A 23,188-nucleotide genomic window follows, 5' to 3' on the forward strand; every position below is an offset into this window, starting at 1 on the left:
GCACAAGGAGGAGGCACGAAGAGGCTGTCTATGGTAATGCCTGCTCTCCAGGAGCAAGGAATTTACAAAAGAACCAAAGGCTTTTCATTGAATCCTGTGAACAGTGATGAGGCACTGGTGACTTTTGAGCAGAGATGTGACACCTGCTCCCAAGGGACGCTTCTATTCATTCCTGCAAGGCCACAGTGGAGCTCAGGAGTGGAGCATGGGGCGGTGGGCGTTGGAAAAGCCTGACTGTACTCTACCGGGGTATTAAAGATGTGACAGTTTCTGCATCTTTGCCTAGCACCTCCCCTACATGTGAATCCCGCAGCTGAATGGAAAGGATACAAACCATCTGCAGCAACATATTTGTTTAAAAAGGAGACACCAGCATGAAGACTTAGCAACTTTGAACCAGTTGAAAAGAAGAGCAGCTGCCTGATATTTTAGTAGTGGTTCTATTGATTGTTCATCTTCCATTCTTCTTGTGGTTTGTGTTACTAGCAGATTTGTCTTGGTCCTGCCAAAAGAATCCTTGAGAGAAAAAAGAATTTGTAAATTGTTACTTGAGAGAGATTTCAGTGTATTCAAGAATTCAAGTTCCCTGTAGCTTTGATCCATTGGCATGCACGGTTGAAGATTTTGAATGGCTTTTTACATCTTCAGGGTGGAAGGATGTCAGGAATCTCCCATCCCCGTTCACCTTTTCATAGAATGTTTCCATTTGGGGGGCACCTCATATGTGCCAGCACCACGCTCAAGGCTCTCACATAACCTCGCAGCAACCCTGTGTTACAGTGAGGAAACTGTGGCTCAGAGAAATTATGTAACTTGTCCAAAATCAGAGTTGGTATATTGTAGAGCCAATATTGACAGCTATGTCTGGCTCCCAGCCCAGGACTTCTACCACTATGCTACCCTACCTCCCTCCCTCCCTGATCTATTTTGCACGACTACACACTTTTCTTCTCAATTTTGTCACAAGTAGAAGCATAACAACGATTGGGCTATCAGATTTCTTGGTGGGTGCAGATCCCTGTGGCTCCATCTCTTCTAAGAAGCTGGTGGACTGGTAGCAGAGTTAAAGGTTGATAAATGGCCCCAAGCCAAACTAACAGTGGCAGGATGCTCTAGGGTGGGCCAGAATCCCAGACTTGATTCTGGGATCCCATTAAGCTCCTTAACTCCTCTACTAGGTTATGAATTCATACTTTGGGGTTGTCCTAACCTCTCCAGCACACTCTTCTCCAAAGTACTTCTAGAAGCAGCCTTGGAGTGGGAAATGTAGCTTGGTGAAATGGTTGGCCAGAGCCCCACCCCTGCCTTTCAGAGGGCCAGGGCAGAGGAACACCCCATCTTTAGAAATGGTCTTGGACATGGGGAATAGGGTTGAGCCTGACTAAGTAAACTCCTCACTGAGGCCTGGGCCCAGGATCCTGGGTGTGGAGGAATAAAATTTAGGGAAACCTTCTCAGCAAATGAAAGGCCAAGTAGACTGAACTATCTAGAAAAGAAAAAGCAAGTATTTGAACTTTGTTATTTCAAAACTGCTTGACGTGCTAGCTTGTTGTTTTTCACGAGTCATAAAGCTATGAGGAGTGACATCTTGATTTATATCTGAAAATCTAGGGTCTGGCATTTCAAAATAGTTGCTGGAACTTTGTGTAAGAAAACACTTCATAGCTTTAGTTTTTAATCAATATCTGTGACCATCTCTTTATTTTCTCATTTGAGCAGAATTTGTAAATCAGGTTATTTCTAATATTTTTAGCACTAAGTCCCACTAACTGCATATTCAAATTCAATCTACTATCTAGACACCAGTCAGTTGGATTGACTTTCTAAAAAAGAAAGTTGAATTCAACAAAACAGCTCTTTTGCTTTGTGTCCTTAGCATTTGATAACCAGCTTGCCTTTATTGCCCCCAGGTGTTTTGGAATCTTGCAGCCCAGCTTCACTTGTTGGTTCCAAAGCAAAGTTGAAATACACCCAAACTCAGCTGTGCATAATTCTCCCCTAATCCCGTTCAGGGACAGAAGCATCAGTCATCCTTTTTCTTTCTCCCTGTTCGTGACCATTCCCCTCTCTTTGGTCCACGAACTGGGGCATATGTATTATCTCAGTTAATTCCCTCAACAATCCTGTGAAGGCAGTAGTATGACGTCCGTTTTGCAGATTAAGCATCAAAGGCTCAGATCTAAAGGACTGTGGTCACATAGTTAGGAGGTGAGGGACCTGGGAGAAAGAGGATTAGAAATCTGGGCTACGCAATCACTCAGTCTGCCCTTCCAGATCCTAACATTCTCGGGATGGTTCCATGGTAGTGACCCTCACTTCTAACTAATCCTGCGGACGCAGACCAACATCTATTCACAGTGGACCTGCCCGTGTAAATTCCTCCTGAGTCCTGCTTTACCACGTCACCTAATACTGCTGATGGAGACTAAGCCACAGACGTTAATTACTTTATTCTTAATCTTGGGGAAAATCAAGACTAGAACCTAATACGTCTGGGGGTTACTGAACCAGGCTGCCTCCTTACTTTAATGCTGCTTGGAAAGGTTCTCGTGACTCCTTCGCCTTTTCGATTTCACACAAATATTTTAGGATGCCCAGAAGTTTCTCAGGCACTATTTTCATTCTTTTGAGTTCTCTTAAATGTATGTGCATGTGTGTATTTTAGAACTATGAGCTTTATGTACTGTGACTTGAAAGCCTCCCATGTTATTATGATTTTATAAATGTTTTCATAATCACTCAAATGCTGCAGTTCATGCTTTTGTCATCAAATATAAACTAAATTTCCTAATGGAAAATGCACTTGGACTGGAACAATGCCAAAAACGGTCCAAAGAAGATACTTGACGTTTGCTTCCCAAAATATCTGTTGATAAATGATCAGGTGTTCAATTAAAACTACAGAACTGATTTTTCATTCCTATTGAAATCGTGGCAGGTGCTCCAAGTTCTATAACTTGTGCACTTTACATGCCTTCCCCGTAATTAACATAAAGAAATTAATGTCTTACAAGCTTCAATACTTGATGCCATATGAGTCCTGAGGATATTTAAAGGGAGAAGAAATGTAAATAGAATGAAGTTCTTAAGCAAGATTACTGATATGACAGGACTAAAGAGCTTGGGAGTGTGTGAAAAGTGCCTCTTTTCTTCCCTTTAATAAGTCCATTACTTGCACTTGGGCATATTTTAAGATCCTTTTCATGCTGAATCCAGAGTTGAGCATGCTTTGCATTTCAAGCTTTGTCTATGAATCAGGAGAAGCCAAAGTTATTTCTGCTTTAAAATAACAGGAGCCAGGAACAGCTAATCTCTTTTCATTCTGAGTTCCTTACGTTATTTTACTGGACAAAGTTTGTGTTGGCTACAAAACAGGCCATTCATAACATATATGAGAAGGAATTTAGGTAAGAATGAAGAGAGATTGTAGGACGTATAAAGACTCCCTCTCCTGAGGCCATTAAGAAATTCCAAATTGGCACTGTTTTGAATAGTCACATTGCATTAGCCTTGCTAATTTCAGTAATTCAAGCTGATAGTCTCTGTTTACCAATCTACTCTGTGAAACCTTCCCATAATTACAGCCTCTCACCCAAGGTGAGTTGGTATTTTTAGATAGGCGATGGGGGAAGGCCATGAGGGAAGTTGGGGGGTGATCGTGGCTAGCGCAGTAGTGCCTCTCAGCCAGAGACCCTTTGGAAAGTGGTTCATGTCTTTAATTCCTCAGTAAGACCTGTCCTGCACGGTAGAAGTAAATTTCCTTTTCTTTCTTTAAGCGGGAGTTGAGAATATGAGATATAAGATTTGTCCCTTCCTTATCTCATTGTGTCCCACCTCTTTGATTATCTCTGTCTGGCTTTTAATTGTCTTCATTTTGATAATCAGGACTGGCAAAGTAACCCACCCAAGTTGTGTGTGTTTGTTTTGAAGTGGGAATACAATTGCTCTTCAGTTCATGCAATGTGCAAATAAACTGACAGTTAATGGCCAGAACTCCAGGGGAAAGGGAATTCCTTTTTAAAGGTGACTACATTTAAAAGACATTCTCCTGAATCTCTTTGGACTAACAGGCATCTCACATCACGCCGGAAAAATGTACAGAGGGAAATCTTCAGAGCCTTGCAAGCTGAGAAAGTAGAAAGATTGCTGAGTGTTTGAAAGGGTTTAGTGTTTCATTTGAAGAGCAGCTGCACCCCACCATGCCTGTGCTCAGACACACCGAATGCCAGCTGGGCGGCACGTTGGAAATCGCCCCGAGTGGAGCGCAGTGACAGGGAGCCCGCGAGTGAGGGGCAGGGCCACCATCCACGCCTTCTGCACATCCGGCCCAGAGTTAGTGATCTGGGGTGCCTGTCCGTCAGTGACTCAGATCAAAACACAGAACAAGAACCTTCCCTGAACACTGCATCATCACACAATCAGGATAAGAGAGAGAGAGAGCAAGGGGGAGGGAGGGAGACAGATAGAATGGGTGGGGGTGATGTGAAAGCACGAGAAATTTACTTAGGTATCAGAGCAATGCTTCTCTAGAGAAAGGTCTAATATTTACAGTTTTCTCAAATAACAAAAAATAGCGTGCTTGTAGGGCAATCATGTTTATATCTGCCCTCTCGCTTGAGAAGTAGGAGGACTCTGGGACTAATTAACAAAGTAGTCTCTCCTTCCAGGCAGCAGTGGAGGTCTGTGGATTGGCTCTGCCCTTGCTCAGAATCCCTGTACCACTTGGTTCCTGCCTCTCTTGTGGCACTGACCACATTCTAACGTGGATACAGTTATTTTTGTATTCATGGTCTTCCTGACAGGAGAGACAGCTCCTTGAGGCCAACAACTGAGTTTTCCTGATCTCTGTACCCACCACGGCATCTGGCATGGCATCTAGCAAACGATAGGCGCCCAATTCATATTCACTGCTGCCCCTCCAGGTACCTAGACCATGTGTCCATCTCCCACCAGCTGGAGAGCGCCCATCCTGTCTCCGCAGTGCCTGGCCTGCCTGGCTCTCAGTCCCTCAATAAATGTTCCTAGCACTCAGCAAGTATATAATTAATCAATTCCATGGTACCAACCACATGTCACACAAGCCCTGCCGTTCACCTGTGGCTGCACAGCCATCACTCATCTGCTTCAAGGGGTTATTTGTGATACCGAATTGGAACTGAAATGTCTTAGAAGGACTCAGGTACTGGGAACAGAGGACCCAGGATTTGATACATTTGACACCCTATTTTCCCCTTAAAGCAGTACTCTGGAAATGGCAAGGGTTAGAAGAGGTTTTAGAGGAAGAGAAAAAAAGTAGTGAGGTAAACCAAACAGGCTGGAGAGACTGGTGGGTGGAGAATGCTGCCTATGTCTGTATTCAGGGCCCACACCCTCTAGTGCTGCCTGCCTGCCTGCCCTAGGGCATGAGAAAGGTGACACCAAAAAAAAAAAAAAAAAATCGAATTGACAAGGAGGCCTCCTAAACTTGGTTTTAGGCTTAATACTAAGGGAAAAAAGATTTGAGGATTACTTACCTTGTTGTTAGTCTAAAGGGGGCTTCAGATTTCTCCCCTGGGTGACCTAAGCTGTAATCTGTCTCTCTGGCCCTCTGTTAATACTTCTTCCATGACTGAGGAAATTATAGTGACTGGAGAAGCTCGACTTACCGCCTCTAATCTCTTGACAGAGAAATTAAAAAGACAACAGAAATTGCTATTCGACTAGAATTCTGCGTGACACAGGGGAAAATTGCTGGGGACAAATCAATGGAAGCAAACAATCTCTATTTCAGGAGAATGCATCTTTAATCGTGGTAATCCGTTTAGTAAATTGCTTTCTCTGGTGACACTGCATACCTAATTACAGTTTGCTCATTTGGATTTTCCCTTTACAGTGTTGCTCGCTGCTAAGAGCCATTGTGGATTTGCAGGCTGAGCAATGAACTTATTACTGGCGTTAAAAACTTGGCCAAGTGGGTCTCAGGACCAAAATGTCACCACTTTTGGAAGTGAATCAGAGGTCATGAGACAATTAGATTTCCTTTGGCACTTCTTCAAAAGATCTATTTTCCACCCCCTTAATGATCTGGATTTTCTTCTCTGAGAAGTATTCTCTATCCCACCAACATTATGAAAATAAAAATGGAATACAATAGTAAAATAGTTACAGCCAAGGCCCATACTGACAGCTTCTGTACTGGGATTTGCTCCACAATCCTGTTTATGTAGTTTAGCGTAATATTAGTTTTATTGATGAAAAAACTCATTGCCAAATCATATTCAGCAGTGGGCGACTGGGATTCCCAGATCGTCTTCTATGGCAGTTGTGCCTAGCCGTATTTGTCAGAGCTTGGAAGTGTGTAGTTTGTTTTAAATGAATGTTTGGTTTTTCAGAAAAGATAGCTGTTGCAATAGGTTGGTGATTTTTTTGCCCAAAATGCCTTAATAGCATCCTATATCTTTGATAGTCTCCACATCATCTTTTTAAGAAAAAATCCATTAATCTCCTTGTTCTCAAAATCTTCTCGAACCAAGCTTTCCCACCTTCTGTCCTGCAACTTATCTCCCATGCAGCCTCTATTCCGACATGCCAGAGCTATTCGAGGAATATACCTGAAAGAAATACCCCATGAATTCAAAGGTGTCTGTCTGAGGATGTACAATGCAGCATTGTTTATACCAGGGAGAAATTAGAAACAAACTAAATACCTATCAGTGTGAAAAATGGCTAATAGTGTCATTATATCCATTCAGACTGTGGAATTTCTTGCAGTGATTAAAAGGAATGAGGTGGTCCACATGTATTAGCATGCAAAGATTTCCAAGACCTCAACATATGCATATGCATAGAAAATACATTTACCAGTAACGACCCCTGGGGAGTTGTGGAAGTGGGCATGTTGAAGGGGACTTTCTCTTTTTCACTCTGTATACTCAGATATTGTTTGAATCTTTAGCTTCAAGAATGTATTCATGTGTTGAGTAGTTTAAAATTAACAAAATAAAAGGACTCTATCAACTGTGTGGAGGATGGTTTGCATGAGGTCAGGGATGACAGGAAGGCTGTTGCAGTGGTCCAGGTGAGAGGTCCTGAGAGCATCATGTAAGCAATGACACCGGGAAGAGGAAGAATTCACAGAATGTTAAGGAAATAGAATTTACAGGATGTGATAATTAATTAGACCTGGAGGATGAAAAAGGAGGAGGAATCTAGGGTGACTTGCAGGTTTCTGGCCTGGGCGACTGGATGCCTGGTTGAGGCATTCACTGAACGGGGTAGGGATGGGGCGGCAGCGACCCACAGGAAGGGGAGCAGCTCAGGGAATAGAAATGCATGTTGTTTGTGGCGTGTTGAGTCTGAGTTATCTGAGGGGACATCCAGGTAGAAAGGGCCTGGAGCAGTTAGACCTCCAGAGATGTCTGAGCAAGAGAGAGATTTGGGACTCCTCGGTGAGAGATAAAACCAGGGCCACAGATGAGAGCATTCAAGAAGACTCGTTAAGTGAGAAGAGTGGAGGGCCACAGGGGAATGACAGAGCACACATCCTTAAGAAAACCAGCCGGCAGAGCAGTCGAACGATTAGAGGAGGGACCCGGGAGGATGTGGTGTCGGAAGGTAGGGGGGACACTAACTTTCAAGACAGAGTGGCCAACAGTGTTGGATGCTGCACAGAGCTCAAGATGAAAAAGTAAAACGAAGCCATTGAGGAATTAACTGTAAACTAGCATGATAAAAATGTTCTAATATTGAATTATGATGGCTGCACACCTCGAGAACTTTACTAAAAATCATTGACTTGTACGCTTGCAACTTAGTTGAAATGGGTGATGTAGTAGGTACTCCATAAAGTTGTTTAAAATAAAAATGAAAAAAAAAAAAAAAAGAATCTATTGGCATTTAGTTTGGGGCAAGCTCTGATTCCAAGCAGAACTTTCCAGTCTATCCTCTTCTTCCTAATTAGTTGGGGAAAGCCCCATGAAATAAGGAAGCGTGCATTCCTGATGCCACATCCTGATCCTCTCCCACTCTCTTGCAATATCAAAAACTACTGTATGTGTTTGATTCGCTTTTCACCAAGCAACAGATGTTACCACCCTATTCCCCATCTTCCTTTGGATAATCGCAGTACAGTTGCTGTATTTATTACTTTTAGCATATATTTCCCGAAGCTTAGGGTGCCAGACTAGAAGGCCCCAGTTCTGACCTGTTATTGTTGTTGATTGCAGTTTAGTGTGTTTCAACATGGCTTCTTTATTGTCCCTGCAAGGCCTTGTCACTCTGAAGTCTCATCACTCATCTTCTGATACCTCTATTATGCTAATGGCCTTATGCCTTGTTCTTCTCAGCCATTTCCTTTCTTAATTTGACTTGGCCAATGAGATGTAATTGTCTTAGTTAACAGGCACATTTGCCATATTCTGTAGACAGGTAAATACAATATGGAAAACTTCTGCCCCTTCCTAGTTCTGAGGAACTGAGGCTGCCCTTCCTATTTAATTAAAGTATTTATTTCTTACCAACTTCATCTTCTTTTTATTTTGGCTCAATATCTTTCTGCTGCTTTTTATGCTCCTTCTTAGTTATCTGGTTGCCACTCTTTGTAGTAAAATTCCCCTTTTCCCTCTTTACATCTTTATAGCTGTGGGTTTGGGCCACTTGGCATCTTTTCGCCTTTGCCAGCGTCCCTCTGGGCTTGCCTGCTCTTGTTCTAATGCTGCAGAGCTAGTGGTGTGAGGATCATCCCGCTTCTTCTCAGTTGCCTCCCCCTTGAGTCCTTCCAGCTTACGTCTTAATCATGTTTCCCAGATGAATTTTCTCTGTCTGATGCGTCTTCTTTTCTTCCTCTGGATCCTGAGTGATACCATTATGTGGCTGCACTGAGCAAGATGTCTATCACCTGCAAATTACTGCTACTGTTTCCTACTGGCAGGAAAAAAAATTCAATGGAAACATTTCCTGAGTTGGGTGTTCTGTCTTGTCTACAGTCAGTGTCCTCCTATTACCGTCCCATACCATATCTGCACATTTCATATTGCCTGATAAAGTCACATTATTTCTGAGACTCAGCCCCTACCTTAGTAAGTGGGACAGATTTTGTGGTTCTTTCTCCCCACCCTAGACAAGTCGGTAGTTACTCCCTTAAAATTATGTCTTGGTTTATAACTCTTTGGCAAACTTAAAGCCCTCATCTCTAAGCTAGTCATGGTCTCCAAGAGACAGCGATCCCTTTCTTTGCAAGAGAATCCAAAGCAGTCTCTTTAGATTCCTCTCCAGACAGTGTCTGTGTTAAAGGGAGGAATGCAAAGATCACTTGAACTCTGTCCCTTCACCCTTCATCCTGCCATGAGACCTCTAAAGACCTGAACGAAATCCTAGAATCTCAGGGTTGGAAGGGTCATCAGGGGTTATTTACCTTCGCCTCCTCATTCTGTGTTTGAGTCCATTCACCAATTTCTCTACCAAGCAGCTGTCCAGACTCTTGTGGACCACCTCCAGAGACAGATAGATCCCACTGCCTAGGGGCAGCCTACACAATCGTCAGATTCCACTTATTACTAGAGAGTTCTTTATGTCTTTTAGGTCCAAATCATTTTCCTTTTAGGAGAAAGACAAGGCTATGAAACAGCAGTACTAAAGTGGCATGGCTGTAGAGCAAGGAGAATCTGAGATGAAGACGAGAGAAGGGACATAACAAAGGGCGTGTGCGCGGGGCCAGGGGAGCAGGCAGTGCCCCCGGAGTGGGTCAGGGGAGCTGGGGGGCAGATGGGGGAATCTGAGCTGAGAAGCAGGAATGGTGCTGAGGGGCGAACAGGAAGGCCATGGAAACACTGATGGAAGATTAAGGAAGGAGATACTAGAACCTCTTCTAGAACAAATGGGACCCAGGTTAGGGGTTTCAGTCAAAGTGCAGAGGAACAGAAAAGCGTCTTTAACATTCAAAATGCATCAGAGGATTCCAAGCTTGCCCTTTGCCTAAGGATATGGAGAAGATCACTGTGGAGACAGGAGAGAATGCTTGGTAACCCAACAACGAGACAGAAGAGAAGGGAATAATCGGACAATGGAAATGAGTTTAAAGAGCAATGGAAAGAGAAAAAGAAGTGAATAGAGAAATGGAAAGGAGGGGAAATGAAAACACAGAACTTTTAGGTTAAGGAATTGCATTTATTCCCGCGCCAGCATGTAATTGTATTTTCCTGGCAGTCATCCCACAGCCCTTTGCGAGGGGCAGGGGTGCTGGCATGTGGGACTTGAAGCCTTACCGCTCTGTACTATTACAGCCAAGCAAGGGACTTCAGTAATGAAGCTATGCTTTGCTGTTGCAGAGACAGGGGCTGAAACGCCCATCACCGGCAGCCCAGGCACTGGGGGTGGGTGGTGATGGAAAGGGCAGGGTGTGGCCCAGGGTGGGTAGACTGTGAGGCAAAGGCATGGATCAAAGTTACAGGAACCCAATCATGACGGTTCGAGGTGAGAAATAAGTGGAATCTGCTCACCAGAAAGCCTGTTTCCTGCCCAGCATGGCACACAGAATGCTGGCATGTGTCCCCTGCTAACACAGTACGGCATCGAGTTCCAGGCAGTAAAAAGGTGTAAGGAAATAATCTCGTAGACTCCATCCACGCTGAGTGCAGTGACCTGACGCTGTGGGTAAGGAGAACTGGCTATTGTCAGAAGGGCTTTGGCGTCTAGAGGTCAGGGTCTGAGCCCTGCCATTGGCTTCCTGAACCACGCCCACCACTGGCCCGGCCTTTGTCTTGTCTTCAGTATCGCTCAGCGGGACTTCTTCCCCTGAGGAAACCATCAGTTGATGAGGGGATACTCCTTGGGAAGGGTCTCTGCTAAGGAGGGCACTCTTCTTCATGCTCTCAGCAGACTGGGGATATGTGATTCGTGCATGCATGCATTCGTTCCATTTTTTGTCTGTGTCTGTGCTAGCCAAGAACCGTGTGGGAGCTACAGAGAGGGGAAAGACTCATTTCTTACTTTGATGGGGCTCCTAGTCTACGTGAGTGACTAATGCTATGGTGCCGCAGGTTGAAATTAGTACTATGATAGAAGTACCATCCAGTTAATAATCAGAGAGGGAAGTGATTCATGTGGGCTGGGGTGAGAAGGGAAGGCTTCCTGGAAGAAGTATCGTGTGAATTGAAGACTGAGAGAGAGAAGAAAAGAGAGATACCATCCCCAGCTAAGGGAACAGCAGGAAGAAAGACATGGGAACCTCAAAGTACTTGCCATTTTTGGCAAATGATAAATGGGGTAGTATGACCACACTACATGGTACTGGGAGGAAATATATGGGCAGTTGAAACTGGAAAGCAACCCAAGAGGATATGGAGAAGCTCATGAATGCCATGTATTGGGGGTTCTTTTGGGTTTTTTTTTTATTGAAGTGTAGTCCATTTACAATGTTGTGTCAATTTCTGGTGTACAGCACAGTGCTTCAGTCATACATGAACATACATATATTTGTTTTCTTATTCTTTTTCACCATAATTTACTACAAGATATTGAATATAGTTCCCTGTGCTATACAGTAGAAACTTGTTGTTTGTCTATTTTATATATAGTAGTCAGTATCTACAAATCTCGAACTCCCAATTTATCCCTTCCAAGCCCCTTCCCCACCCCCACCTAGTAACCATAAGTTTGTTTTCTATGTCTGTGAGTCTGTTTCTATTTTGTAAATAAGTTCGTTTGTCTATTTTTTTTAGATTCCACACATAAGTGATATCATATGGTATTTTTCTTTCTCTTTCTGGCTTTCTTCACTTAGAATGACAATCTCCAGGGCCATCCATGTTGTGCAAATGGCATTATTTTATTCTTTTTTTATGGCTGAATAATATTCCATTGCATAAATATATACCACATCTTCTTTATCCAGTCGTCTATTGATGGACATTAAGGTTGTTTCCATGTCTTGGCCGTTTTATATAGTGCTGCTATGAACATTGGGGTACACGTATCTTTTTGAATTAAAGTTCCCTCCCAATATATGAATGCCATGTTGAGGAAGGAGGACTTTATCCCACAGGCAGTAGGGAGTCATCATAGAACTCTGAGGAAGGGAGAAGTGTGATTCAACATGTGATTAAGAAAAAGAGCATTATTTTATTCCTGCTGTCACAGAATAGAACATTCTTTCTTCCTGGACAGCAGGGGGCCATTGGAGAGGACCGAGTTTCTTCTCTAGCTGGGACATTGAGGACCATGGGGGTGGGGAGTGTGTGGGGAGAAAGAGGCTGAAGGAAAGAGATGGAGAAGATGGTACCTGTGTGAATGTTAGAATGGCGACTTACTGACAGTCTAGATCCGAAGATGGGAAGAGGCAGGAGGTTGGAGCCTGGATGACAATGTGCTCTTCCAAGTAAATTGAGGGGAAAATAGCCTCAGTTCCTCAAACCTCACTGATGATGAGGGAGGCATTTCATGACTGGAGAGTTTTTAGGGCACAGATTCAGATGCAACATCTTAGGGAGGCTTGAGTCATCTTTCGTTTCTGAGGACACCTGCCTGCTGCTGATTTCTGGCCTGTGACATTCCCATGCCCAGGCTGAGTGTTTGCGGGGACTTGAGCCATTTTGACCCGTTGGCTATTGTACTAGTAATTTTCCTTTGCCATTGGGCATTGCCAGGACATTGCCAGCATTTTAGCTCTCAGGGACTTTTTGGGGGTAAGATCTAGCATGACTGATTAAAAATGGAAGATTACCAGACTGGGCTTTCCTATTCAGGCATATCTAAAGCCCTGCTCCAAATACTATCAAAGAGCTTTTCACTGAGCAACTTGCAGCCTGGGCTCCAAGGGACTGAAAGGCCACTCTCTCGCTTTCCTGACACATCCCCTCCCCGCTAGCAATTTGATTTGGCTACAAAAAGTGACATTTTGTGTTTTCCTTCTACATCCTCAAAGCCCCAAGATGCATACCTTTGTAGCTGCATCATGCCTGAAATTTCTATTATAAACAGAGCTCTGTGAGTCTAAACCATTAAAATTTTTTTAAAGTAATGAGAACAGAGTGTATTCATTCCTTCATTGAGTTGTTTTTTTTTTTAAGCGCAGTTTCAGCTTAGCATCCTTTGCGTGACTCACAAAAGTAAATGTAAGTTTCCTGAGGTGGTATATAAGTTTCTCTTAAAATAGTTCACCTCGGATTAAAATCCTTGACAAAAATTGCCCTCTTCCTTCATTCCCAGTTGAGAAGCCATATTTGCCATTCAAAAGCAGTGCTTAAGTATCTATTCATTTCAACTCTTTTGGACAACTTGACTTGCTTTTCAAAGCACTGAAGGGGTACCATTTGGGGTGGATGCTCAGGTACATTCACACACACTCACCTGTCTACAGAGTGAAATGCCAGAGGGATAGTGCACTCGCACTCCCCTTAGGAACTAGGACGCCACCCAGATGCCATTATCTTTTGGTTTCTATAGTTTTCTTAATCCTGGTAAAATATATATAACAAAAAATTTTTCATTTTAACCCTTATATATCAACTCAGTGGCATTAATTACATTCACAATGTTATGCAACCATTACCACTATTGCCAAAATTTGCCTCTTCTGCCTATTTATATTTTATATAAATAGAATCATACATTATGTGGTATTTGGTGACTGGCTTATTTCACTTTGCATCATGTTTTTGAGGTTCATGCACCTTGTAGCATGTGTCAGTTTACTCCTTTTCATGGCTGAAAAATATTCCAATGTATGGATGGACCACGTTTTGGTTTATCCATTCATCCATTGACAGACACTCGAGTCACTTCCACCTTTTGGGTGTTGTGAACAATCTGCTATCACCATTGTTAGACGGGTATCTGAGTGTCTAGTACTGTTTGTTCATGCATCAGAGATAACGAGAATATATCATTTCCAAAGGCCATCTGCAGGCACCTCCTGCTGGTTGTGCAGGTGTTGTGACACTGATAGCACCGCCACATCCCTCAGGCACAGTCAGGATGACAGTGCTTCGTTTCACTCCCTCTCAACACCCTCCAAAGGCTCATCAGTACTTGGTGACCCCACATCAGCCCCTACTCTTCTCAACTCAGTGCCACCTGGGTTTTGACCCACCCACCCTGCGGAAACTTCTCTCAAAAACCTCCCGTCATTTCGAGTGGACACATTCGGTAGCATCTTGTCAGTCCTGACTTTTCTTGACCTCTAACATGCCACCATGCTAATCCTCCCCTCTTTAAAGCATTCTCTTCCCTTGCCTTCTTTTTTTTTTTCTTTCATTTTAGTGTTTTTTGTTTTGTTTTGTTTTGGGGACAGGTAATTAGGTTTATTTACTTATTTACTGATTTTAACGGCGGTACTGGGGACTGAACCCCAGACCCAGTGTATGCTAAGCGCACACTCTACCCCTGAGCTCTACCCTCCTCCTCCCTTGCCTTCTGGAGGCCCGTTCTCTTCGTCTTCTCCCCTGGCCCTAGCTGAACAGTGTCTCTGTCACTGGCTTCTCATATTCCACTGCCTCTTGGGCCCATGACTTCCCATGGGAACGAGATAACCTCTCCTGTGGGAAGGAAAGGCTTTGATGAGCTGCGATTCCTGTGGAGCTGTTAGGCAGCCTCAGGCGACAACGCTCTGTAGACAGGAGAATAATAGTCGTGACACCACTGTGGAAGGCGGCGGGAATTCCAGGGCTGGGGGAGGAGGGCCAGCGCCCACACCACCCCTTCACACGGTCAGAATTTCCAGGATGGAGTTGTTCTGTTTCTGGGACTGTGACCTGACTCATGATGTACCCATGTCATAACAAGATGCTGCAGTGAAAAGATCTGACTTCCAAAGGGATTAAGTGATATTTGTGTTTGTTCCTTTCTCAATGGCTCAAGGCAACAGGGGAGCATAGTTAGTGGCCGAATCCCCAGGAAACCATTGTGTATTAGACACGAAGTGGTCCGAGCCCCAGTTAAGGGCAATTACTGTGGCATTCCCCTCTTGACAAGGAAGTTGTTATAGAAAAAGCTACCTTAAATCATTGACCAGGAATATGGGAGTCAGAATGCCCAGCTTTGGGAGTTTACAGAGTCCAGGTAACTCAGGTGTCCTAACAGTGCTTTTAAGACCTTTCGACCCAAGGATTCCATACATCAGTGAAGAGTGAGAGGGAACACCTCTTCCTGAGGCTCTGGGATGTAACCTGAAGGTCCTAGTAAATATGAAATATGTTATGAAGTCTTAAATGAGTTTGCAAATAGCGCATTTCTACTCCATCATACAGCCGTGCATGTTTCAGTATAAAATAGTGTACTTCTCCTGCAAAGCCCCTGGGAAGAAGCCTGCCATGGCTTCACGTACCCCCCAGCCGCTGCAGCGTAGCCTGAAGACACACAAACCCCAGACCGAAGGGCCTGCAGCGAGAGGCCGTGCCCTTACTAATGCCAAAGTCCACGTGTCCCTTCAACGGCCTTGCATTGCAACTGAGGATGTTTGGAGGCTGGAATTAGCTGTAAGAAATGAAGTGGGCATCTCATGGCCCCAGCCCTCTTCCAGGAGAGGCCATTGGAATGTTCCCAGAATTTATAGTCATTTAATTGGCAAAAGTGGCAGCTCACTTACTTGTCAAGAAGTGACACACATTTAGGGCACATTGTGAAATGGGCCCTAAAAGGAGTCCCATTAGGCCAACTAACACCAGAGGCCTCAAGTGTGCCATTTCCCCCTCGTCTGATCTATGAAGAAGAAAATCTAGACTCCTGGAGACCTTTGGGTCATTAGCAAAGTCACTTTCCTCTGCTTTCAAGTCTTAAGCAGTCATTTCACACCTGAAAGTTCACAAGGTTGAGGAGGGGGAGTTGACGTGGCAGGAAGGAAGGGTGTGTTGAGGGGTGGACAAGGAAACCAAGGTCTATTGGGGATTCCGGAGCGAGTGACGGGGCTCAAAGGCTTCTGTGCGAAGGGGCAGCAGAGCGAGCAGTGGTGCCATGAACACCGTGTGGAGTGATTTCCCCAATTTCAGCCTCTGGGGCCTGCCAGGCAGGTACTGAAGGTTTTGCATATTCACGTCCTGGAGGCCAACGGCACACAGCAAATACACACACGGCAAACACACAACGCAGGGAGAGGGGTATTGCTCTGTTGCTGTATTGGGGCCGGGTTGAAGCCACCAGCCGGTGCAGGCTTAGCGAGGTAGACACCCCCGTGCTCAGCTCAGCAGCGGCATTCACTCCCCTGGTATGTGGCAGTTTCAGGGTGGGGTTTTGTTTGTATACATTTGTGGGGTTTTTAAAATATTTTTTAAACTTTTATTGAAGTATAGTTGATTGACAATGTTACTTTCGGATGTACAGCAAAGTGATTCAGTCACACACATACATATTCTTTTTCAAATTTTTTTCCATTATAGGTTATTACAAGCTATTGAATATAGTTCCCTGTGCTATAGAGTAGGACCTTGTTGTTTATCTATTTCATATTTAGTACTTTGTATCTGCTAATCCCAAACTCCCAATTTATTCTGCCCCCACCTTTCCCCTTTGGTAACCATAAGCTTATTTTCTGTCTGTGAGTCTGTTTCTGTTTTATCAATAAGTTCATTTGTATTATTTTTTAGATTCCACATACAAGTGGTATGATATGATGTTTGTCCTTCTCTGTCTGACTTACTTCACTTAGTATAATGATCTCCTGGCCCATCCATGTTGCTGCAAATGGCAACATTTCATTCTTTGTTTATAACTGAGTAGTATTCTATTGTATAAATATACTATATCTTCTTTATCCAGTCACCTGTTGATGGACATTTAGGTTGTTTCCATATCTTGTAAATAGGGCTGCTATGAACATTGGGGTGCATGTATCTTTTCAAATTAGAGTTTCCTCTGGATATATGCCCAGGAGTGGGATGGCTGGATCATATGGTAACCCTATTTTTAGTTTTTTAAGGAATCACCACCCTGTTTTCCATAGTGGAGTGTACTCCCCTGGTGTTTTGATAACTGCCCTGTAAAGTCTGCCTGCTGGTGTGGGCGAGGCCCCTGGAGCAGCGCATTGCCCCCATTGATGGCCATGCCATCAGAGGGTGAGCATTTGCATCCTATTATATGCTCAAGACCCCAGTGGCTTGTGAGGGCCCACAGATTTGTCTCACTGGCTGACAGATCTTCCTTGGCTGCCTGTGCACGCCTGCTTGATGCACCCCAGGCCCAGCAACTTCTCCCCCAAAGCTTTGTGTACTGGCTTTAGAAGAAGTTATTATGCCTGAGTTGAAAGAAAACAAAAACATTGTAGTGTGGATTTATTTTATTGCCAGGGTTTCTTATCCAAGATCAGACCAGCTCAAGTAGAGAGAGGATTCAGAATTTTGTAGCTGGTAAACATCACCAGAAAGACTCACATCCCAAGAGAAGGAATTGATTGCGTCTGCTTGCCCATAGATGCTCGAGTCAGGGGAGCCACCTTGGCTGCTATGGATAGGGGAGTGATGGCGCCTGCAGGAGGCTGTGTCCCTCACTGGGCCTCAAGAGCCGGAATCAGAGAGAAATAAAACTAGAAGGAAATTTAGACTTCATCTAGTCCAACACCCTGACGTAGCAAAATGCGGTGACTGAGTCCCTGAGGAGAGGGAAATGACTTGCCAAAGGTGAAATAGTAAATCATGGACTGAGCCAGGCCTGGAACCCAGGGCTCCAGACTCCAAGGATGGTACTGGCTTCCTTAGGAATTCCACTAGGAGGCTCTGCGTCACTGAGGGTGGGGGGCTCCACCCAATGCAGAAAACTCTTCAACACCAAATACAGACCGTAATGACTAATGATCATTTAAAGGGATTATCTAATCTGCAACACAAAGGACACAAGAGCAAAATGAGAGTCAGGGCTGAGTGTGTAATTAGTACAGACTGTTGGGTCTACCCTCCGAATGTAGTTAAACTGATCACAAATAGAAACAGATTTTTGGATTTAGCATGAAAATCTCCTTGCTGGCCCAAAAGGTTCTCACTGCAGAATGTCTCTGCGCTGACATTCAACTGCAAGACTAGAAACAATTTATATGCATTTTACAGTATGTACCTAATACAACAAAGATAGATTCTGGAAAATCACTGATAAACCTAAAAATATGATTTTAAAAAGTATGCTTTGTGGTGATTCCCATAATGCATCTGGTTTATAGCAAAATGAGGTTTTGGTTTGGTGTAGATTTAGCTTCTTTGTAGGTTAAAAGAATTCTTTTATTATCTGCTACTGGCTGATCCCCAGATACTGTTCCCACAGGCTTCTTGTTTTTTCCAAGACAAGATATCTGATGAGTTCCTCCCACCCACTTAGGGCTGGCCGCCAAACTGTCCACAGCGATCTTTCTGAAAGACACAAATCAGATTGTGTGAATTCCTTACTTAACAACCTTCAGTGGCTTCCCATTGCCCACAGAACCAAGTCTTAGCATTCCTAATCCCCCATGATTCAGCCCTTACTTGTCCTTCCTCCCTTACGTTTTATCTCCCACCACGCAACACACACCTTCCCACCCTCCACAGAGGTGCCTTACTTGTATCTTCGCTGTCTGATACCGATGAATTTGCTCAAGCTGAGCCCCCTGCCTGAAGTGAATAACCATTTCATTTAGCCCTGCCCTAGTTCCATCCATTCTTCATGGTGTAGATTATATCCCCATTGTCCAAGAAGTCTTCCCAGGAGCTCTTTTTTGGAATTTTCCTCTGTCCCTCCTGTCCCCCTGATGTTTTGCTTGTGCCCGTATCTGAACCCTTTCTACTTTCTGCCAAGGGTCCCGTTGCTTTGTCTGTCGGGCTGTTTTCCTTGCTAGAGTGTGGGATTCCTGAAGGCAGCCTTTCTCCGATCTTCTAGCTCAATACTTGGAACATAGTAGGCTACCATTGAGTTTGTTGAATTAAGTTGGATTAGCTCTCCCCTGTCCAGGAATGCCCATATTTCTCTGGACTCAAAACCTTCTTTCCTCTGTCTCCCATGGTGTGCCCTGGTCTGGCTAAGCTGTCCCCTCCAGCTCTAATCTCTGTGATGGTGGTGCAGGTCTGGAGTGTGTGTCTTTGCTGGACCTCCCATCAGTATCAACCACAAGGGCCCAGCTACAGGCTTGGCTGAGAGCGCTCTGCTGCTGCCGAGTGGAAACCGTCCGGAAGCCTGTAGCCCCAGTTTAGGAGGCTCAGGAAGGGATTATTCTGAATACTCCCTTGGGACCCTTTGGAGGCAGATGACTTTGTGCCAGGGGGGTGTCTAATGGCCTTGGCGATTGTTGCTGATTTCTTCAGGGAACTAGAACTGATATAACTCCATTCTGGGTCCCCAAACCTAGAGCTCTTTTCAGTATTTTGCAGAGCTTAATAAGCTACCTAACCAAGTATGTGATCAGCTGTGTGTGGAAACACTGACTGCTCGCATGCGTCTTAGTTCTCTCTGGCAGGGTATCTCTGACTGAGTTCTATTTTCCAAGAAGGAATCCACTACTACTTAATCACCGCAGTCTATTTGGTGGATAGATTGTTTTTCAGGTTGTTTATGATCGCGCTTTGTACAAGGTTTGAGTCAGTTCTGCGTCTGAATAGTTCCTCTGCCGCTTCCCAGCTGTGAAAATATTGGCAAAAAAAGTAGCCTGAGCTTGAGCTTCCTCATCAGGAAAATGGGACTTACAATACCTGCTTCATCACGTTGCTGAGAAAGTTCAATGAAATGAGGTAATGGATATAAAGAGCTTAGCACAGTGCCTGGCCCACAGAGAGGACTCCATAATTGGTAGACACTTTTGTAATTTCAAAACATAGGGCCCAAGAGATGGACATAACGCAAGAGGCGTTTGGTGGCAAAAAGATCAGAAACTACCGGATTTAACGTAACCACTGGGTTTACCATAACTGCGACCGTACACAAAATGGAGTCGTGCTCGCAGATTATTTGAAGAGCAAGATCAAGAGCGGAGTGGTGGGAGCTGAGTGGTCACGTTAATAGATGCTGTTTCATCCGATGCTGGGCAGGGACATCCGGGAAAGGAATGTGGAAGCGCTGCTGAGAGTGCTGTCATTCAGATCAGCCCTAAAAATACTCCTCTTCATTTAAGCTGAGAAATTGCCGTGAGACTCAAGGCTGGGCTTTCAACAGCTAGAGCCACGTGTGCTCTCAGCCTTGGTGCAACCTGATCCTGAGCTAAGCCTGTGCTATCCTTGCCGACTGACAGCTGACCTTGGCCTTCCCTGAGCGCTCGGCATAGTTCACCTTTCAGAGAAAGAGGTCTGATTTCCAAGTAGAGCACTGCTCTTTGTTCTTTTTCTCTTTTTATTTTCTTTGTATCTATTTCTTTTAGGGGGAAGAGGGAATGGAGATCAGTGCTCTGAATCACTTTTCCCCCCAGTAAGAGGGTTCCCTGGAAATTTTGATATGCATTATTATCAGCATATCAAGAAGAAAAACTTTCCCAGCTTTAGAAGGGCAAAGTGTGTTCAGATTCATACATATTAAAACTAGGACATCATCATTTCTTTGTACAACAATGAAAATTATAGAAAACATAATTATTTGTATTGCATGTGACAGGCAAAGGATTTGATAAACTACATATTCTCAAATAGGCAAAACAGCAATACCCATTAGAGAAGAAGGCACAGGATATGAACTTTTATTCATTAAGAACTATAATTAGTAAACTAAAGCATAGAAAAGCTTCATCTATACTAATAATCAGATTCATACAAACTAAAGAAACCTCGAAATACCATCTTATACTCACTACACTATCCTCCTTGGATTGAGGCACAGGAATTTTGGGTCCCGCATCACTGCTGGTGGTATTATAAGCTGCAGCAGCCCTTTGGAAAGTAGTATTGTGGTCTGTGTAAGCAGACCCTCTGGCTTTGCTCACCTTGACCTTGCTGCCTGCTCTCAGCAATGCCAGCCTCACGGCAGCCCCGGTCCAGAACCTGCTCTGTACCCGTCCCGGACCAGCTGAATCCTCACACCGTCTTCCTGTGACTTACTGCATGTTTCATCCCCTGTAAGAGGAGCTCTTCCTTCCCCTTCCTTCCTTCCTTCTGCAGAATCCCAGTCACTTCCTCTGTGACTGTTGCTATGCATCTCAGTGTTCCCAAGTGATCTTTCCAGCTCTGTTGGCCACAAGACAGTTGGCTGCTGAGGTCGCTTGTGTCACATCACCTTCACATGCTATTGAAATAGAAACATTGGTGACTGAGTCTAGAAAAGCCAAGGGAGTAGATTTGAATTCTAAATCTGGAAAAGCAACTCTAAAAGAAGTTGAGCCCTGGGTCTGGGCCAGCCATCTTGAATTTCTGACAAACCACTGTCTGCTTAGATTCGCCTTCTGGGAGACTTTCTCATTGGGCCAACCCCAATGCCCCAATTTCTTTTCAAAATCATGACTATAGCTCATATGGTCAAAGAAGGAAGACCCTTACCCATTAGCCTCTCCTTACTCTTAATTTGCTTGATATCAGTTTAAATCCTATGTGTTATATCAATTTTGTGTGTGTGTCTGTGTGCGTTGGGGTGGGGGGCTGAAAGACCAAATAGATAAAAGAAGAAATAGTTGAGGGGGGGAGCGTATAGCTCAGTGGTATTGTGTGTGCTTGGCATGCACAAGGTCCCGGGTTCAATCCCCAGTACCTCCACTCAAAACAAACAAACAAACAAACTAAACCTAATTACCGCCCCAAAAAATAAAATAAAATTTTTAAAAAAAGAAGAAATAGTTGGGAAAAATAAAACAACCTCCAATAGCAAACTACTGTATCCTCAACTCTAAAGCCAAGTTCCCAGGGGAAATCTGTTTGGGGTGCAGGGCCCAGGAAAAGTACACTGGCGTCCACCATGTGCCCTCCCCTGCTAAACCACACATGCACACATACACACACACACAAGGACCCACATGGAGTCACCCGCACGGCACCTGAGGTTTTGATACCTGTGAGATGTGGTGACAGTGACCTTCAGGCACAGCCTTGCTGGGCAGGAGATGTGGAAAGGCCAGCATGCACCTTGGGGTGTGGGTGGAGCCGAAAGCAGGAGGGGAGCAGTCAGCTCGCCCCCTGCTGGCCTCATCTCTGGATGGGGCGATGCTAGGCATCCTCCTCAGGCAGGCCCCCTATGTACACACCTGTCTTCTTCCCCTCTCCTGGGGGCCTTCCTTTCGACAAAAGGAAGGCATCCGAGCTGGGGCATCCCAGCCGTCCAGACTAGCGCTGGAGCCGTGAAGTGCGCACGCCTGACGCTGTCCGTGAGCCTGCATTTCAAGTCCTTCTTTTCTTTTCGGCAGAACTGGCTTATGATCTGGACGTGGACGATGCTCCTGGAAGCAAGCAACATGGGAATCATCAGAAGGACAGTGAGATCACTGCCTCTCACAACCTCGGGAACGGCCCTGCCCCCCTGAAGGTCCTCACCAGCTTGGCGGTCTCCGTGGCGTGCTTCTTCTTCCTGGTGCACTGACGGCCGCGTGCCCCGCACACGTGCCGCCCGCCAGCACCTCTGGGCTCCCTCTATAAAGGGAACCACCTTCTTCTTTTTTTCTATTTTTTTATCTTCTACACCTCCTCCAGCCATGAAGTAGAAGACTAACCATGCGTTATGTTTTCGAAAATCAAATGGTATCTTTAGGAGGAAGGTAAATTTTAGTGGTAGTATATAGATTGTCCTTTTGCAAAGAAAAAAATCAAACTGTGCCAAATTATTTTCCTATGTTTGGCTGCTAGAACATGGTTGCCATGTTTTTCTCTCTGTCTCTTTCTCTTTGCATGGATTTCTTTGGAAAAAAAAATAAATAAACGCTCAAATAAAAATGTGTCAGGTCTTTTTTGTAAGCCCCGGCGTGTGGTGACCACGCAGTGCTTTTCCTCTTTCTCACCTTGCTTTATATTTAGCATAAGCTAACCCCCCTCCTTCCCTGCCCACCTTTGGGTGGGTAGCAATCTTGGCCTCAAATCCTGAGTCAAAGCCACTCCCTCCCAACACACACCCAACCATCATCTCCATTGACAAACCTCGGGTTAGAGTGTCTCTCCTGTGACGCTAAAGGCATCTGAGAAAAGTGCCCTCTCTTTACACATTTCACTTTGCTGACCAGGTTTTGCCCAAACAGAAATCCTCTGTGTGGATTGTGTACACAATAGTCTTCCTTCCCCCAGCCCGGAGAGGGGGGCCCAAACAGTGCAAAGAAGTCAGTCCCCAAGCTTCTTTGCTCTCTGTCCCCCTTCTCCAGGGGCTGCCA

The 23,188-nt window shown here is 44.6% G+C and overlaps 1 protein-coding gene across 2 annotated transcripts in view; it reads left to right on the forward strand.

The window, feature by feature from the left end:
• Nucleotides 1–22,760, forward strand: part of GPC3 (glypican 3) — a 371,347-nt gene extending 348,587 nt beyond the window's left edge. For both annotated transcript variants that reach the window (XM_032474511.1, XM_032474512.1), the window contains one exon: nt 22,238–22,760. In XM_032474511.1, the coding sequence (XP_032330402.1) occupies nt 22,238–22,410 (173 nt within the window). In that variant the 3' untranslated portion in view covers nt 22,411–22,760. The remainder of the gene's footprint in view (nt 1–22,237) is intronic.
• The last annotated feature ends 428 nt before the right edge of the window (nt 22,761–23,188 follow it).

This window comes from Camelus ferus, chromosome X (genome assembly GCF_009834535.1).
Source record: "Camelus ferus isolate YT-003-E chromosome X, BCGSAC_Cfer_1.0, whole genome shotgun sequence".
Lineage (NCBI taxonomy): Eukaryota > Metazoa > Chordata > Mammalia > Artiodactyla > Camelidae > Camelus > Camelus ferus.